The 19351-nt window shown below is 40.2% G+C and overlaps 1 protein-coding gene across 2 annotated transcripts in view; it reads right to left on the reverse strand.

Annotated features, from left to right (window-relative positions):
* anapc1 (anaphase promoting complex subunit 1) overlaps positions 1-19351 on the reverse strand; it is a 51410-nt gene that overhangs the window by 8025 nt on the left and 24034 nt on the right. The window contains exons 34-49 of one of the 2 annotated variants that reach the window (XM_041050262.1): positions 17525-17677; positions 17192-17273; positions 16828-16919; positions 15918-16052; positions 15360-15442; positions 14333-14411; positions 14145-14219; positions 12760-12812; positions 12432-12579; positions 12032-12225; positions 8075-8161; positions 7491-7608; positions 4653-4730; positions 4330-4397; positions 3969-4107; positions 2507-2593 (exon numbers count right to left, since the gene is read on the reverse strand). In XM_041050262.1, the coding sequence (XP_040906196.1) occupies positions 2507-2593; positions 3969-4107; positions 4330-4397; positions 4653-4730; positions 7491-7608; positions 8075-8161; positions 12032-12225; positions 12432-12579; positions 12760-12812; positions 14145-14219; positions 14333-14411; positions 15360-15442; positions 15918-16052; positions 16828-16919; positions 17192-17273; positions 17525-17677 (1671 nt within the window). Of the gene's footprint in view, positions 1-2506; positions 2594-3968; positions 4108-4329; positions 4398-4652; positions 4731-7490; positions 7609-8074; positions 8162-12031; positions 12229-12431; positions 12580-12759; positions 12813-14144; positions 14220-14332; positions 14412-15359; positions 15443-15917; positions 16053-16827; positions 16920-17191; positions 17274-17524; positions 17678-19351 lie in introns of both variants that reach the window. The other variant, XM_041050261.1, reaches the window with a different exon arrangement.

Here is a 19351-nt window from a genome sequence, read left to right on the forward strand (position 1 = left end):
TCATTGTGTTAAATCGGACCTTATGATGAATTTGCATTCAAACATCCTGATTTAAAATTTGCCCCATTGGTGAGAGTTCCTATTTTATGTAGTGTTTGGCATTTAAGCATAAACACTCCTTGTATACCAGTAAGTGAATTTAAGTTTGTGTTTTGTTTTGTTTTTTTAAGCAGGGTTCCTGTCCATAAAATTAATGACTTTCAAACTGGAAGTTGGAAGGACGTGTAAATAAGACTGAAGCCATGGAGAGGGGTCAAACAGGGAAACTGTCAACGGTCACATACATTGTATAGGGCCTTGTTTATTACAACTCATCTTTTTGAGTCACGAAATGCGAGGTAACTGTAAGTGATTTATTTAAAAACTGTGAGCAGAAAAAGCTAAGTTATACTGTTATATTTAGAAGCTGTGCAAATCAAATCAAATCAAATACTTTGATGGAGCCTGTACATTCAGGTCTAGACATGGAGCTATTTCATGCTACATTAACAAAACCAGACAGAAAACAAATCTTGCAATTATCTGCCAGGAAAAACAATGTCCTAAATGTAAATACAATGGTATTGCTGGTGTGATTTGACTGATAACAGATAAACAGAAAAGAACTCTGGTCCCGTTGTCGTTAAATTCAATTACAGAAGGTTACGCTACAAAATGACTAATTTTCTACCATTTCACTGTGCACGCTGAAACCAGTGGCCCAGACAATTAACCTGAAGCTGTGATGAAGCAGCCTCTTTACTCAGAAAACAGGAGTCAAGTGATTAACAAGCAGATGAAGAATTGGTGATGGCAATCTATAAATCCATTATAGCTCTTAAAATTAGCCTGTGTATGACACAGCATGTGCTTTAAATATAAAGCTGCTTGCGTTTAAAGTTGAGAAATTCTGTCACGTTGAAGCACAGGAACCTTAAATGCCTTCTCTTAATGTCCTACATTTCAGAATTTTTTCCCCCATGAATCTTCTTTGTGAATCTGATTTAAGCCCTTCAGGTAGCATGGCTCTGTAGATGGCACTGATGGTCTCTTGTTGAGTCGACCACTTTGCAGACATTTGTGATTCCTGAGTAATCAAACCTGATGACTTTTGCCACCGCTTGACTTTTCATTAAGCCTGTTCATCAGTTACTTTGGTTTATAACCAACAACCTGAAAAAATAATGACTTTCCCATCAGCGAACACTTTGTGTTTAGTGCTAATTAGCAAATCTTGTGTTTGCTTCTTCCTGATTCAGTCAAATGTTTCAAGGTGTCAGTTCATTTCACATAACTACAACCTTTCACTGAATGTAAACATACAAAAACACACAGAGAATCTGGCTAACAAATCATGTTGGCCTTTACTTCCAATTCATCTCTACTGAAGGCCCACGTGGTTGTTTCAGGAACTAGTTTCACTTCATCGAGCAAGATCTCACATCGATTATGTTTATCACAGACGCATTTGGTGCTGTGTGCTTGCATTCATTCTGATACTTTAATGTTATTCAAAGGAAGCAAAACCAACTGGAAAACATTTTTCTTGAGTATAAGACTCTGTTCTGGTAAATGGTCATTTTAGACACATTAGGCATTCAGGCATATCCTCACGGTTAGTATTTGATCTGACAGTTTCTTAAGTTTTGTGTACATTTAATATTCAAAGCAGTATGTATATATATATATATGTATATATATATATATATATATATATATATATATATATATATATATATATATATATATATATATATATACACACTAGATATAAACACTATCCTGAAGAACACTTAAATCAGGATATACAATATAAAAAATGGATGCAGGGTGCTTCTAATTATGTTTATTTTGGATTTGATAAAAGCAACAAACATGTCTGAGCACTTTCCCTGCAGGCTGGGAGGAAAGTGTTTAGACGCTGAATTTCAAAAGATCAGAGATTTTCTGCAGTGATATCCAGACCGACCACACATTAACACAAAACCAACGTTGTTCAAAGTGTGAAATAGTGTTCAGGTTCCATTTTGACTCAGATAAAAAAAAAAAAAAAAAAATCAACGATGTTTTAAAAATGGAAATAGTGGAACTAAAAACTTGACTCCTTCCTGGTTTGTTAATGTTATTTTGTTTCCACTACAGAAGTCAACCATATAGAGCCAGATGCTAGATGTTGGTTCAAAGTTAGCTCAGTTATAACGAAACAAGAATTCCACAAATGTCATGTTTATCTGTAGGAAACTAAAATGGTATTTTTCACTATTTACCGTTGTTTTATAGACAAGAAGGATTGTTGGATATCTGGTGAAACCCAATCCTGGAGTGTGTGTAAACCCAGGGGTATGACATTCAGGATTTTATGTTTAAAATTAACACTTATGAACGCTATTTTTTTAAGCTGGGATGGTAGTGTAATATGTTGCTTTAGTTTGTTGGAACTGATAACAGACTTCTGATCAGTCAAGTCTCTTAGGGGGGTAAAATGGCGGCAAGGAGCCTGCATCTGTTGCTGTGTGTTAAAACTCACGTGTTTCATTCCTTCAGATGTTTTACAGAACAACTCGGCGAAGGAGACCAAGGTGGGCTCTGAGGTGAACGTAGAGATGGCTTCAGGCTGCAAAAAACACGTGAGGATTTTAAAATTATTTCGATTAACCAACACACAAATGAAGTATAGAGCGGCACAGAAGGGTACAAAAGACAGTCATGGGTGAGTAAAAGTTTTTTTTTTTTTTTTAGACACTACAAAGTCAGAGGGATGAATGGGAGAGAAGTGTTCAAAGAGATGCGATCAAGAGAAGGAAGAAAGGATGGAAAGATGAATGAACAAGAAGAAAAAGATGACGGGGGAGGAAGGACAGTGAGCACGAGTGGAATAAATAATGTGCGTTTTGTGGACCCGCAGGATTATTGACAGCATACACTAAGGCCATCGGGAAACCAGTAATAGTCTGTCAACCACACAGCTGCCTGCTGAACCTGTAGTGACAACCTGCCAAGGCTGGACACAACCAGCCACAGGGGAGGAGGTCAATTCAATTCCACTCACTGCTATTTATGGTCTGTTGTTGGTGCAGACTTGTTTCTTAAAATGTGTTGGTCTGTTGTAAAGCTCAGTTATTAAAGGAAAAGTTATTAAAAGAAAAGTTCACCATAAGTGGCAATTTTGGGTCTATTTTGTCTCTGTAACGGGACATTTCCAGCAGCTGCAAAAGAGTTTGACCACAGAAAAAAAATTCATTATACAATGTGAAACCCTCAGTAGAAAAAGCAGAGACACAACTTTTAAGGCCCAAAAAAGACTAAATGTTGAAACCTTAACTGAGGCTCAATCACACACAAGTACGTGATCATACACTATCTATCCCCACTAACCTCAGGCACTGTCAGACGTGTGGGAAATCATTTACAGAAGTACTTGGAGCAGGTTTTGGGAAGCTGTGTTTACCACAAAGACTTCATCACTGAGTGACTGAATAAATACACATTATAAATCTTTAAAACCTGCTTTTGTAGTGTGATAGAGTCTGATTAGCTACTGAGAGCCATGGCCAACGTTCCCCAGGCTTCCTATAGATGCAGACTAAACACTAAACAAAATTTACATACTGTTTACAAACAACCTCAATGGGAAAAATGTAAACAGATGCAAATAGACAAGATTTTATCTGGTGTGGCAAAAATCTATGTGTGGCGTTTTCGGTCAAGAGTGCATGACTTGCCCAAACACTTTGCACTCGTCCTGTACAGCATGAGTTCATGAATATACACAGAGAAGAGTAAAAACAAGAAGGTAAATTTAAGCAAAAAACTGTTCTTGTAAGTAAATAAGTAAAACTTTCTACAAAAAAAAGAGAAAAAACATGGTAAAGCTGTTTACTGTTTTTGTCTCCTGTATATCACTGTTAACTGAATTTCTTCAGGCTTTGAAGTTCTGGTTGGGCAAACCAAGATGGTTTATTGTATGTGTGGCATCTCCATGTGTTTACCTTGAAGGCTCGGACTCCGGAGTTGCGGTGGTTGACCGTGGAGGCCAGCAGGCTCTTCCAACCCTGAGGGTCGTCTTTGTAGGGCAGCTGGCCCGCCCGCAGTTTTACATACAACACCCCATCTTTAGACAGGATGGACCTGAGGGAGATACGGAGAGACGTGGTCCTTTAAATCAATCGACCAAATCAATACATTAGATCAGTGTGTCTGCCTGGATTCCCCTAATCCATCTGTGGCTTGAAAGGACCACAGTGGTCGCAGATCACTGTCACACTCACACTGTTTAGTGGTTTCATTTGATCGCTTGGCTTTTTAACCCTATGCTTCACTTAAAAGAGATGCTGTTTCCTCTATACTTACTTGAGGTGCTGCGTTTCTTTGCTGAGGTCTATGGATAGTTCCCAGTAACGAGGCCCCTTCACCTTTACCTGCAACAAACAAACAAACACAAATTAGGAAAAAAAGGGATAAAGACATCAGGACGTGCTTGATTTATCTGCAAAAACTTTGGGTAGCTTGAGGAATCAGTCCTGTACTGTGTACTTTTATCAATGAGCTGAATTCAACCTATGATATATATTAATACCCAGCAGAGATGGAAGCTATTAATTCAACACAGGACAGTCTACTTTCCACTGGGCTACAAAGCCCGGAAGCTGCGGAATGTTATTCTCAGGCTTTACCCGTTTGAGATGGTGCAGCTCAGGAAGCATGGTGGGAGCCATCAATTCTACTGTCGTCTCATCGTACCACTTTGTCTCCTGAAACAAGAAGAAAATATGTCATCGCCACACACACAAGAACAAACTCTCACTCTCACAGATCGTTAAACAGTGGATGTCTTAGAATTGATCAGCAAGAGCTTAAAGTCTGAAATCAACACACAGGCATACATAAAGGGACTGAAATAATCTTGCTTCCTGGAATTAATGAGTCTAGAGGCATAAATTCTGCACAGGCTGCAGGAAATAGTGAGAGTCTTGGCACTGATCAGAGTACAGATAATTACCAGAGTTCAGATATGAGCTGTAAAAGCACAAATCCCTTTCATTAAGAGAACATATTATCACAGACTGGCGCCTGAATCAGCTCAGCCAAGTAAGAGAGGCTGTAGACTTGTATTTTTGTATTCAGGCGAAGGAGGTTAAGGGACGTAATGGGTGTTACATCTGACAGAGAGGCCATGGGTGTAACGTATGTAGCAGCAGGAGTCATCTTCACATGTACAGAACAACTGGGCATTGCTCATGTAGCAATAAAACCTAAATAAAAACTTAAATATTGTCACCAAGAAGGAGCAATATACAACACTTCCTGTCTATTTAGGGTAAATGCTAGAATTTATAATAATATTTACATTTTTTTCTGAATTTTATTAAAATAGACTATTACAGAGCCTTTGCATTCCGCTCACACAAAGATTCGCAGTGTCAATCTGAGCTTTCTGCTGTGAATGAAATTAAAGTGAGTAATGCTGTCAGAGGTGGTCCTAGCTGTAGACAACAACATCTGTCTTTAACCTTCAACCACCCTTCACATGTGTAAATACTGAAATACCGGGAACTTGAATCCATAGTGAAGGGCAGGCCTATGGCCTAGAGGTTAAGACGCCGACCATGAACTGCAACATCCCCCAGTTCAAGCCCAGAGACCTTTGCTGTATCTCTGTCACTCTCCCTCATTTCCTGTCATCTCCCTACTATCTGTAATGAAGACTTAAAAACGCTTAGAAAAACCCACTGTCATTACAGACTATTGAAAGACGTTCATAAAGGCATAATTTCTCTTTCAAAATTATGAACGCTTGAAATCAAAATACTTCATGACAACAAAGCTACAAACATTACCACAGAAAGTGTTTCAGAGCAGAAAAACTGGAGAACAAAGTGAGACTTCTAAAACAGCCACATCTATACAGAGCAGCAACAAAGACTCCCAAAGGGAGATTTAGAAATTACTACTCCTATAATTCAGAAGCTATTTACTGCATCTGTAAAGACACAGCTAGGGTATTGCAACAAAGGCCGTCGAAATGTAAAAGCTTCAGGCACTTCAAATAGACTCAGAGAAAATAATGGCTGAGCAAATATGGAACACTTGAACAACATTGTCAGTTACTCTCATCTAAGCATCTAATTTTCTGGTTAAACATTACGGTGGAAGGATGGCTGTTTTTTTTTTTTTTTTTAAGATAATAAAACTTCACATGGAAATGGACGTGACAGAGTGCACATGATCCAAATGACCCAACTGTGGCTAACATGAATGGACACACTGTAGCCTTGAGCGAGGTCACGCGACACCGGATGTCTGAACCACCACGGACTGCACCACGGTGGCTCCTCTCCAGGACTGGCTGCGCAATGAGAAGCCAGAACTACGGGCTGGTTTCACATAATCGTCCATTTATCAACATGATCTGGCTTGTCTGGTGGCAGTTGCCCATTTCTTGCGTTGTCTTCTGCAATTTCAGCATTTCCTTGGCACATTTGTGTTGCATCGCGAATCTTGCTGAGACTGTGGCAATTTTATGTGATCTAGGCTTCTAGCCGCCTCAAAACCTCGATCTGACCTATAATTATGTTGATAAAACCATTTTTATAGCCTTTAATGAACTGAAGGTATGCAGTTTCTCGTCCCTCAAGATTGATGGATCCACTTACTTTTGGAGGTGTAATGAAAAGCTGCTTATCTGTATTAGTTACCGCTGTGGCCTTGTATGAACTGAGAGATTAATTATTTAATTTTTGTCATATATCAGATTTTTCATCTTGTTTTCTTCTTCTCTCTTTTATATCTGTTGTATATACTCTTCTATATTTGTGTGAATATACATATTTCAATTTTTTGCAGGTTAGAAAATTGTGCTAATATATATTTTAAAAAATGCACATGCTCTACAGTCAAGCATAAATATGAATGAGCTGCCAGATGCCACTAATGTAGTTGTTTTATTACAGTGACAGGAACTTAACATTAGTTTGTTACAGTTTGTAACAGTTGAAAAACAAAAAAAAACCTATTGTGAACTTTGTTCATCTAATAGCAGGCAGAGAGCTGGCCGTAACTGAATGGTGCGAACAAGTTGCAGAAATTACACCTCATGTATCTGAACTGTAAGCTGGAGGAAGCGGGCCAGCTGACAGCAGTGACGCTGACGAAAAAGCAGAACGTGGTGGTTTGGTGGGCAGGAGCGTTTTTTTTTTTTTCAACATGAACTGACACCAGCACACATTGTACATTACTGTTCAAGTTAGTATGTGTGTGTGTGTGTCGGGGGGGTGGTTTTCGAGAGGAAGTGCAGCGTTGGACAATTTGATAAGTGAAGGTAGAAAATGAGAGAGAGAGAGACAGAGGAACTGCTCAGTTATGCAACTTTTTTTTTTTTTTCTCTCTCTTTACAAATTGCACTTACAGACATAAAGCTAATGCTAAGTTTCAGTCTCTAACATTAAACAGACTGAGATTGTGATTTTGGATGTGGCTAGCTGTGCCAGCCAGAGCAACCTTGATGAACTTGCCTTGTATGTGACCTCTAACAGGGCGTAGCAGGGCTTTAGGGAGTCCACATCCACAGGGACCAGCAGGCGTGGCTCAGCAGCCAGCACGGCCAGGTGCCGCAGGGCCTGCAGGTGGTAGCTGCAGCAACAAGAGAAGCATCAACAAACAGCTTTTGATTTACAGTAGATCCAGTATAAATACATTATTATAAGTACATACAGATAATAACGGTCCAGTCATCCTCCTGTATTTTACAAAATTAACTGGAAAAACTGTTTGATGAAATAGTAAGCATTATGTTTAGTTCTATTGTTTATTCCATTTATTGATTTAACTTCCAATTATGCTTTTGTTAATTACACACAAGCACAGTCTCATTCAGATCTGGTGTGTCGCCTCCTTGCATTTAAGAAGCCATGATCCACTTTCCATGGAGCAGTAGGAAAGTTTAATGTCGCATGATGGTGTAAATGTTGTATAAAATGTTTTTATACTACATTCAATTCTGGTGGTACCACTGCTGGACTACAGCACGCACCTGTGTGCCGTGCGTGTGCATTTGTGAGCATCAGTTGAAAATAATGTGAGTGTGTGTCAGTCTCACCGGTTGTCAGTACTGTGAGCTGGGAAGTGTGGATACAGGGCACACAGCAGAGCAGCGATGGCTGAATTGGAGGTGCTCAGGGTGTACCTAACATGAGACATCAGCAAACAACATCATAAATACTGTAAATGGTTAATCTCTCTCGATCTCGTTCACACACACCCACCCACACACACACCATGAAACTCACCCCACCTCCCACAAGCAACACTAAAGCTTGCACTAAAATTGCCCACTTTGTTGTAACAGTCCTAATCACAAAACACAACTGACGCTGACACGTACGCACAGTGACGGGTAAATGTAAAGAGTAAGTGGGACAGAAGGAAAAAAAAAAAAAAATTCCAGTGTTATGATCACAACGAACGCTTTCTCACCGTGCACTTAAAACACAACACAAAGCTCAGTCAACTTTGCAAGTTTTGAAAGACGAACCGCTCCAAATCAAACACTTTTTTTTTAAAAATAAACCCTCTGTTCTCGATTAGTGAAACCAGGTGTGTGTTGTAATTTAGTTAACGTCATCACAGGCCACAACAGAGCCTCTTAAACATAATAGTTGGCAGTTAAGTATGTACTTTGACTAATGGAGTCATTATAATAAAGTTGGGTCAGACTATAAAGGCTGCTTGCACATGGAGGGTTACTTGTGAGAGCACTTGTTAACGGTCAGCTGAGGTAAATTACGTTGCTCTTCACTTAAATGGCAGCTTGTCATGTTTAGCATGTTTAAAAACCTCAACTTCACTGAACATTACATTCTTTTCCCACAAGACCTAAAATAGAGACTCACAGTCAGTAAAGATGATAAGAAACAGGCATACTCCAGGGCAGATCTGAGCAAAATTCACCAGAACTGGGCAACAAATAATAGTGACTGATAAGACTGGAGATGGTGAACTGAAAATTTTGATGGTGGGAACAGTTTGTTCATTCATATTCAATTGCTGCCATCTTTCCCAACCTGAGGGTCGGGATCCCCTAGATGTCCAAAGAGAGGGTTACAGAAGTCAATGTCAACTGACAAAAAATCAATCTGGAGCTAATGTGATAATCAAGTGATTGTGAAGTTTCAAGCCTAAATGTCATTACAAACTACTATTGTTACTTTTTACCATTTTGCAGGCCAAACAACTGAGAAAATTATTAGTAATGAAAATAAGCTTCAGTTGCAGCCCTGCAACAGAATGATTAAAGGTATAAGAAAGAAAAATATATATTTCTGTTACATAAAAACACATCTATTTTTGTCTTATTTCTTCCTATTTGTTTTTGGAGAAGTCAGTCAAATTTCTGACAACAATGAGTGGGTTGCAATGATATTTATTTTAAGAGCGCATAAGTGCCTTTTGACCCCGGTCACATTGTGAGGCTTTAAACACCTAACAATCACACTTTTGTTGACCATTACATGAAATCTGCAACTTCACAACTGAAGTCCAGACTGACAAACGATAACACCAGTGACAGAAATGTCCTGCTCTGAGAGTTTGGACCACTGTTGCTACAAAAACAGGACGATGGAGGCGTTGAAAGGAGGATTGCAGGCATCCAGTTCCTCTGAGTCACTTTCCTTTTATGCTGGGCTTGACATTTTTGACTTCTGACGTATAAACTCCCAGTTGATGGAGCAAAGAAAAAAAAAAATCAAACTTATTGTTTTGGACTACCCATAAAGATGTTTGAAGTTATAATTATTTAGTCCTTGTGCGGAAACCTGTCCTCTATATTTGACTCACACTAACTATTTTAGGAGGAGTGGGCAGTATCCAGGGACCAACTCCAGTTCTGAGGCCAGTGTTTTGGTCAATGGCAGGAATATTCATAATACCTTAGATGATCATAATTGGTTTCAGAGGAAACCAGAGCACTCACAGGAAACCCACGCAAGCACGAGACGAACATGCAAACCCAAAAGAAGAAAAGCCCCTGTCAGCCTTCTGTAAAAGAGGTTACAGTCCTACAGCATGCTGTACTGGCCATCAGTCGGAAAGCCACTGTGACTTTGGGTGGACAAACTTAACTTTCACTTCAGTTTCCTACTTTAAAAAAAAAAAAAAAAATAAATGGGAAGAGAAACTAAATGAGCACACAGAAAGAGAGAGGGAAGGAGAATGGGTGAGAAGAAGGGGGAAAAAAAAACAAGCCACATGACAGAGATTAGCAGTAAAGAGGAAAAACAAAGGTGAGAAAATGAATAAGAAAAACTGAATGACAGCGATGAAACGATGATGAAATGTGTGGAAAGCAATGTGAATAGAAAAATGCAAGCGGGTGAGGGAACGAATGACTGACGAGTGGAGGGAGACAATGAAGGAAATAAAACAATGACATGGCATGACTCTGCTCTCTAGCGTCACCTTTAACCTCTGCGGGCCCGTGGGTAACACACAATAACACGCTACAGTGCATGACATTCAAACTGAGGCCCAGCCGTTGTGTGGGCTTTCAGCTGCCTGACCTAAAAATAAAATGTAACCCGAATAAAATCAAAAGGTTCATCTGAGCGTGGCTGTAGGTGGACAAACTGCAGCGCGTAATGAGAGAGTGGGAGATGATGTTTCCCTTGAAGATACACAGCCAAGGTCAGTGGTTGGAGGAACCTGGTTTAGGTTTGTTTGTGCGAGTGTGTGTAAATGTCAATCATTATGCACAGCACAGCATTCAAAACAAACTTGTGTATTTGCGTGGCTAACCCACATGCCATGTGTGTACGCGATGTACCTGGTCCTTCCCAGAAACAGCAATCCCAAATCTGGTGGGCGTGTTCTGGTATGCATGTGTTCAATTTGAGTCGTCGTTGTCATTCAGCAATTCAGGTGCCATCTGACAGGCTACACCTAGGGTACAATTAACCTCGGTGTCCTCATCAAAAAGTCATGAGCGAGAATCCAAACTATTTATTAGTGACTATATTCAAATCTTTTATTAATTCCACTGATGTTTGCAAGTAGTTTTGCTGAATCACTGAAACCAGGGAGTCAAATTAACAGGGACAGTCCGGTGGTCTGTTCTCAAAGGCTCCTCAGAGTTAATTTGATCAGTGCTCACTTTTTAACCTCTTCCTGTCCATGTTTACCTGCTTCACAAGCCTCAGTGGTTATTTTGGTCTTTGTGTTCTATACCTTTAAAGTGTACCATATTACTTTGCTATTTCTGCATTTTGGCCTTGCACGCACACAAAACTCAGGGTGGAAAACGGTCCAGCAACAGTCAACAACACTCCAGCAGCATTGCTTAAATGAGTAGTTAGACTCAACGTTCCACCCTGTGTCCGCCTACAGAACAATTTAGAAAAGTGCTGGTTCAGCTAGATTAAGGGAGGCGAGGGAGTCTTGTAATGAGGGAGGTGTGTCCTTGAATCATCTTGAAACATCTGTCCATCTGACACAGAAGTACTGGATATGAAACTGGGGAGGGATCAGAGTGGGTAAAAGAATGAAAAGCTTAAATCCTAGCTGACAGAACCTGTTGTTTGCCCTGAAATGTCAAAAAAACAAAGAAGATCATTGTGGACTTTAGGAGATCCTGGGAGACTACACATCCCCCATGTGCACATATATGGTATGCAGTCAACAATATCAAATTCCTGGGAAGCCAAACAAAAGATCTCTCATGGACCCTTAACACCTCCCACCCGGTGAAGAAAGCTCAACAGAGGCTTTTCTTCCTAAGAAATCTCAAACAGCCCAAACTTCCTTCACAGCTCCTAGTAAACTTTTACAGCAGCGCTACAGAGAGTATCCTCTGCCACTGTCCCACGGTGTGCTATGCCAGCTGCACTGCCGGAAACCGGAAGGACTTGGTCCCGGTGATAAAAATGGCACAGAGGATTGTGGGAACTGTGGAACCTGGACCCATGCTAGCTGTCTGTCAGGACCCAACCCACCAAACCCTGTCTGTTTGTCCCTGTGCCTCTGGAGGAGAAATGTGAGTGTGTGTGTGTGTGTATCTTACCTGCCGCCTCCCAGGAAGAGCAGGCCTAGTGCCATATGATGAGCCATGTGGAAGCCATAGTTCATCTCGCCGCCGGTTCGCTTGTGGAAAAAGCGACAGAGCTGCAGGACCTTCAGGTTCCCGGTGCCGGACATGACCATGGACATAGCCAACAGGATCATTGACAGACCGGTCTGCAGATTATAATAACCTGTCTGCTGTGGGAACCAGAACATATGTTGACAGACAGAAAAAGAGAACAAAGGGTAAAACGTAAGAAATCATCATCTTCAAATCAAGTAATCCTAAAAGTGAAAGTTAATGAGGCAACATCGGACTTTTCATGACTGCGTCGATCTTGTAAGGCCATTCTTACAGCAGATCAGAGTACAAATTTAAACACACACACACAAACACTTACAACAGCAGCTGTCCCAGCAAAAGACATGATCTTCATGAAGGTCCTGGCAAACTCATAGAGGCAGTCAAAGGCGTCAGAGTTGGCAGACCCAGCAAAGCGTAAGCCCAGTGCCATACAGGCCCCAGCTGTAATGTAGTCTTGGGCTTGGCTGTGAGAAACAAATAACCAGACACGATCAGTCATGGTGGTGGGACATTGCGGAGGACATCACTACAACAACCACAGAAGATGGTGGTATAAAGGAACAAAATATCACGTTGAAAATCTCTTCCAAGGAATTTAATATTCAAGGTTTGACGTAGAAAAAGTTTTTGTCCTAAATACTCACGCCATTGTCTCCATGTTAATGTCCTCTGAAGGGTCAAAAGTGCCCCTCATGATCTGAAACAACATAAAAATAAAAAAACTAAATATAGAAGTCAGTGGCCAGGTTCCAGGGGTGTGTGGCGTGCAATGGAAAGACATTAACAGTACAAGATGCTGCATATAAAAGACAGGATGATGAAAGTGCGTTGTCTTCTGGATTTTGGAACAATTTTAAATCCACAATATAAATCTAGTGAAGTTTTTGTACCTTATTACAATGACCAAGCGCTCTGAATGTACTAAAGGTTATTAGAATGTATTGGCATAAATATACTAATCAAACACACAAAAAATTTATTTTTCAAGAAAGAAGTGGATGCACTTGTAAGCAACAGCCATTACACTGCTCCAATAATATCATGTAATTCTCTAAGAGACTCCCACGATTAAAAAGGGGACAAATATGTCCGGCACATCAGTTTCATGCATGCTGTTACTGTATCGGCAGACACAGTTATATTGCTAACTGCTGCTGTTTGTCTTTTGTATCTCTGTGACCGTGAAATGTATCCTGCCCTCAGCAGACTTATCTTACACTCCCTTTTCTCTTTCTCACACTGATATACAGTATAAGAGTGTATTCAGAAGAAGCCTTCTTTGTCAGACATTGCAGACTCTGCCCGGTGTTCTCACCCCTTTTCAAAGGTTTGTTCATTTATAATAAAATACTCAAAGAAAAGGATTTGCATCAATTTGCATCTCAGATCTCCTCCACACTAACCATTTTCTTATAGCTTATGTATCTTTTCCTGGCAGCAGACCAATGAAACAAAAATCTTTACAGAGGACTAACGGGAGCAGTGTGAGGTTCACTGCCTCGCTCCTCTGTGGCAGACCTGAGGGAAGAAAAAGGTTGTTTTTCCACAAGATTTTTAATCATCTGTTGTGTGTCAGTTCCCAAGCAATCACTGCTGAGGTGTTTCTCCATTACACTGTCCTCAGATAACCTGTCAAACAAACATTCTTCACTGGCTTTTCTGCTTATGAAGACGCTCTTTTCATGTTTATGCAGAGTGGCCATTTCTTCTCTGTGCGCATCAGGAAAGAGCAACTATGGCAGGAAATGGAAAAGCTTTCGTGAACGGGAGTAACCATTCTGTTACAACCATCACAGAAAAAGCAACAAAAGCAGTGTGCCTTCTGACACAAATCAGTCTCTGGAATTGACTAAATAACTGAACTGAGAAAGTTAAACCGCCCCCCCTGGACAGAAATAAACCAAACCTCACAGCTGCAAATTCTTTACAAGTCATAGTGACTTTTTGCCAAGTCTGCCGCACATCTCCAACTGTGTCCGCTCAATAATCCTGTGTGTGTGTGTACGTGCATATGTGTGTATTTTCTCACCTGGGGTATGTTACTCTTGACCCACTCAGTATTAGGGAGGATTTCATCCCACATGATAATACACCGAGCAAGGGTCTGTGAGGGTAGAGGGGCAAGAATAAAAAGAGAAGAGAGAGAGATGTACCAGATTAAGAGAAAGGTGAGAAAAATGATCTCACACACACACACACAGCTAGTGCCACACTTACCCTCAACAGCAGAAACTCTGGCTTGATGAAATCCAGCAGGAACCAAGTGTCTGGAGGTTTCAGCCAATCAGCAATCGACCTTGACAGAACCACAAAGAGACAAGGAGGTGTTAATACCTTCCTTCAACACCCACTAAGCCAATAGACAGTCGGCATCAGACGAAGGTTGCAGAAGACAGGAACCTCTTGACCAATAGCAGAAAGCCACGGGGATGGAGCAGTCGTGTTCCTCTGTGACATCTTGACACACTGTAAAGTTTGTTATCCATAAATGTACCGTTTTGCCTTTAAATAATATGAAAAGTGGGTCTGTAAGATACCTCATTATGATTTGCATCAGCACATAGTCATATTTCCTCACCAATACATATTGTGTTCATATCTAACAGATCAGCAGTTAAGTTAGACTAAGGGCTAGTGTTTTTCAGCAGCACTATATGTTGTCAATGTTTTATTTTTCTGGGCTATTTTGTTTTGGGATATTTTATTTCTTTTAAGGACATTTGTTTTAGGATTTCATCTGACTCATATATGCAAATGTATTCTTTGTGTTGCCTTACCATACTTGTTCTATCCACTAAAACAATGAGCTGGTTAATTAATGGCCGAATGAAACTACTGATGCTGCTACTGTCGCCTCAGGAAAAAAAATCCTTATCAGCACGCCATCTCTATTAGCCTGCTACCAATCTGTGTTGGAGTTTGAAATCATTGATTATTAGATGTCATAAGGTTCGATTTATTGGGATTTACAGAAGCCTTGTAAGAAGATTACTGAATAAAACACTTCTAGTTGGTGCTCTTACATATATCAAAGAACCTGTGGTAACAAGGAAATGATCTGATCTGATGTCTTGCAAGTGATTCATAAAACCGCACCACTGCAGAAAGGTGGGTGGCATTTCCAAATACCAACACATGGAAAGTACAAGGAGTCGCTGATATTTTACATCAACAAAATGAGCTTCTTGTTCAGTTCTATGCTTGAAAAGATGGGTGGATTGATCAGTTGCTTGTCTTTTCTCACCTGTTGTTGGTCTTGAGGTAAATCATGGCAAGGGCCAGCGTGGCCCCCGGACACGTCACATCCACATTGATAGTGTCGCCTTCCTGGAACGAACATTGAAAGTGTTTGATGACAGCTCAGCTGTTGGTTTGCCAGCTAATCACAGTAGCTAGTCAGCCAGTTGTTGGTGTCTTATATTGTCTTGTATTTCATTTTATCATTTGTGAAACTTGTTGTGGTAACACTTTATCTGAAGAGGTGTATGTACCACTTGCATACCCCCGTCATAATGAATATGAATATCAGTATTTATGAATTTGTATGAATTTGTCTCATCAAAGCTTGAGATAAGCAAAGCGGAACATAGCTTTTAATAAACATGTCAGTGGAGCCCAGGCGAGATTGAGGTTTCAGATTAAAGTATAATAATGACAATATAGGTTAGGTAAGTTATTAAATGCTATAATGACAGTGTTGTGAATCATTTACTTGGCTTAAAGAGAAGTGGAAGAATTTGGAAGATTCATAATGTTATAAGAAAGAGACAGAATAGAAACAGGAAAGGATTTGTTCAGCTACCTTGATTTGGTAGCTGGGGGACTTGTGTCTCTCCCGGTTGGCCCCGGCCTGAGCTCTGCGGTGACCCCCCACCATGTACTGATACAGCTGCTCAGGAACATTCAGGTCTGTCATCCCAATCAAGTTGCTGCCATGCTGCAAAAAGAGAGAAGGGGAACAGAGGGCAGGCGCGGGAAGGAGACATGATGGTGGTGAAAGTTCAAAGGGATGCAAAAATGGAGATATGTGGGAGGATGGAAAGAGAAAAAATGTTGAGACAAAAGTGGAAAGAGGAAGGAGAGGAAACAGAAAGATGAGTTAATTAAAACCTTTACAAGAGGTTTCTCTTACAGAAGATAGCACGTGAGTATTTTGGCTATGCATTCAAGGAAAATCTTAAAGACTTCAGTTACTATTAAAAAAACAACTACCTGTCATTCTAATAGAAAGATCTTCTTATTGAAGCTACCAGGCCAAATGCAAAACTTAAGCCAAAAAAAGGAACAACTTCGATGATATTTAACGGCAGATGTAGTTTCTGTTCTGATATTGCTTCAATGATAAACATCAGTTTTTGTGAGAAAGTACTGGCTTCTCTCTGACGTTGCCATGCAGCACCAAGGACAAACAAATATACAGGAGAAGAAGACATCCAAAAGAAAGTCAGCCTGCCACAACGTGCAATCATAATGCAATCATGTAATCATAAAGTTCAGGTTCTAGTAACTTGAACTTTAGTTTCTGTGAACAACAATTTCAACAAAAACAACCTGATTCATTCTGATATGAACCCCACCCACATGCAACTTCCAGCAGATTAAAACAACACAAAGATATTTCTGCAAACATCTGTTCAACACGCAGCATGTTTTCTATTTCTGCAAACATCTGTTCGACCAGCAGTGCATGTTTTCTACGTGCTGTGACTTACCCCCAGACAGACCATGCCCAGTGCTAGTCCCGCAGCTAATGAATAGGACTCTCTGTCAGTACAGTACTCCATCTCAGGACCAGGGGGTCGACCTAAGAGACACACACATGGATAAACACATCAAATACTCATACTTGAAAACCTGGAACTAGTGTGGCAGTTTTTTCTTGAAAAGTAACTGAAACGATTGATTATGCAAATATCCTGGTAAATTTTCTATCAGTCAACTAATCAATGCAGCTCTATTTATGCTAGTAAAAGTCATGTGGATTTTTAAGTATCCCTGTTTTAAAGCTATAGTTAATCCAGATCTGGTTTGAAAAAGTGTCATCTGTTTGTCTTTTGCACACACATACACACACACCTATCTCAGACAGCAAGACTTCAGCATTGTGTCTGTGTCCTGTTCCCTGGTAAACCAGCCCAATGCCAATTACAGCAGCAACCTGCAGAACAGACACAAAGAAAACTGAACGCAACTGTACATTTGTACAGATATTTGTCACAATTTGCAGATCTTTGTGAACATAATCCATACACAGAGACAGTAAAAGTTGCATCACACAAACATAATCACTTACTGCAAATTTTAATTGTTCTGATACACTGATCCATTCGTAGACATTTCTTCTTATTATTAATCTTATTTTTATTCATGATCTAACATTATTTGAGCAGCATGCACACTTAGCCTTACCTGAACATTATGTGGTACGTCCAGCTCAGTAGACGTGGGTGGGAGAAGGGCTGGGATGTGTATGCTAAGCAGACGGGTAATTGACATGTCCATGGTGCCCAGTTTGGCTGAGGACACGCCCAGTAGGAGTCCAATGCTGGTCATCTCATGGCCCTGACGCAGTGAAAGGGACAGCAAAATGGTAAATATCACAGCAGAAATACCAGAGGATTCGGAGTGACAAAGAGATTGTCGGCAGTTAGAAAACAGTGAGAATAACCGCAACTTCCTGTCACAATATTGACCCACGAGACAGTGAGTGTACATTTTGAAAGCTGAGATGTGAGGTATTTTCTTCTTGAGAACAATCTTTACTTCAAAGAATGGTCCATTTTAGTAAAATGTAGACATCAATTTACATCAGACCACGCAGCGTGATGTGTGTCCCCTGTGTACTAGATACCTGCCGCAGCACAACAAATGACATCCAATGCAATTATCTCTAACTGTGACTCCAGTGCGTGAGGAGTCCAGCTGGTTTCCACACCAGTTCACCGTGAATGACAGCTTTCATTAGACCCCTGTGGATCACCTGTGTGTGTGTGTGTGTGTGTGTGTGTTTAATAACCACAAAGGCAGACCATGCTCTGCCTGTATGTTGTAACACAAATACCATGAAATAAGTCATCTATAATAATAAAATAAAATTGTCACTGCTTAAAAGATGAGGAACACACACACACGCACACACACACACACAAACACACACATTCTCTTTAAAACCACAACCATACTCAGTTCTAATGAACTGATCCAAAGTGTGTCAGTGTAATTTCTCTTTTACAGCGAGAATAGAAACCACGTCAACCATGTCAACCACGTTCAGGGCTTTCATTCAGACTGGAGGCTGTCAGTTACAGACAACTGTATATCGTATTTTGCTGTGCACGTCAGCACTGCTTGCTGCAGTTTTATTTGGGCTATAAAACGGCGTGTGTTACTCTGAACTGTTTGAACCTTTGTCCAAAAATTAGTTTCTGTGAGTTAATTGTAATGGATTCTGATTGCATGCATGGCTATTTTACATATGATTAATAGCAATACATTTAAACTGGCATATCATTTTAAGTAAATATAAAATATTTACTATTGGTAGAGTTTATTATGTATAAGGTGAGATGAGTTAGTTAAGAGTTTTGAGGTATCATTCAAAACACCAGGGAATTAAGTTCCTAACTTTGTCATTTCAGCATCAAATGCACACAGTAACATTTATGGTCATTGGTATATAAAAAAAATAGCTTGAGCCTTACAAACAAAAAAGCCCTTTCAAGCTAGAGCACCACAAGGAGTCAAAGAAAATTATTCGAAAATGTCTTGGAGAACATCTTGCAGATCACATTTAGGACACAAAATTTGAACCCATGTTTTTCCTGAGCTGGCAGCTTTCTGAATGAATCGGAGTCAAAATAGTCACATTTCTATTCATCGACTCTAGAAAGTTGATTTTCTCAAAATTTCAGGTACTTTAAAGTCTGTAGGAGAACATTCTCACATCTCACTTATAGAGAAATGACTGATACGGAAAGCTAGCCCATCTCTATGAACTGCTGCTTCAATCCATGTCGTGAATAAGAATGGGAACTGAAAATGAATCAATCTCGAACCCCGTGCGGACACACCGCGTGGATTTGGTGCAAGGGTTCCTCTTTATCTTCAACCACATTTTTACACTGACTTTTTAATTGAGCAAAAATAAGCTTCAGCTTGCAGCATCCTGTTGTTTTTCTCACCTGAAAGTGGGAAGGACTCATCTCGTTTCAAAGTTCTCAGAGGGCAGAGTTTCGT

Source organism: Toxotes jaculatrix, chromosome 11 (assembly GCF_017976425.1).
Source record: "Toxotes jaculatrix isolate fToxJac2 chromosome 11, fToxJac2.pri, whole genome shotgun sequence".
Classification (NCBI taxonomy): Eukaryota; Metazoa; Chordata; class Actinopteri; family Toxotidae; genus Toxotes; species Toxotes jaculatrix.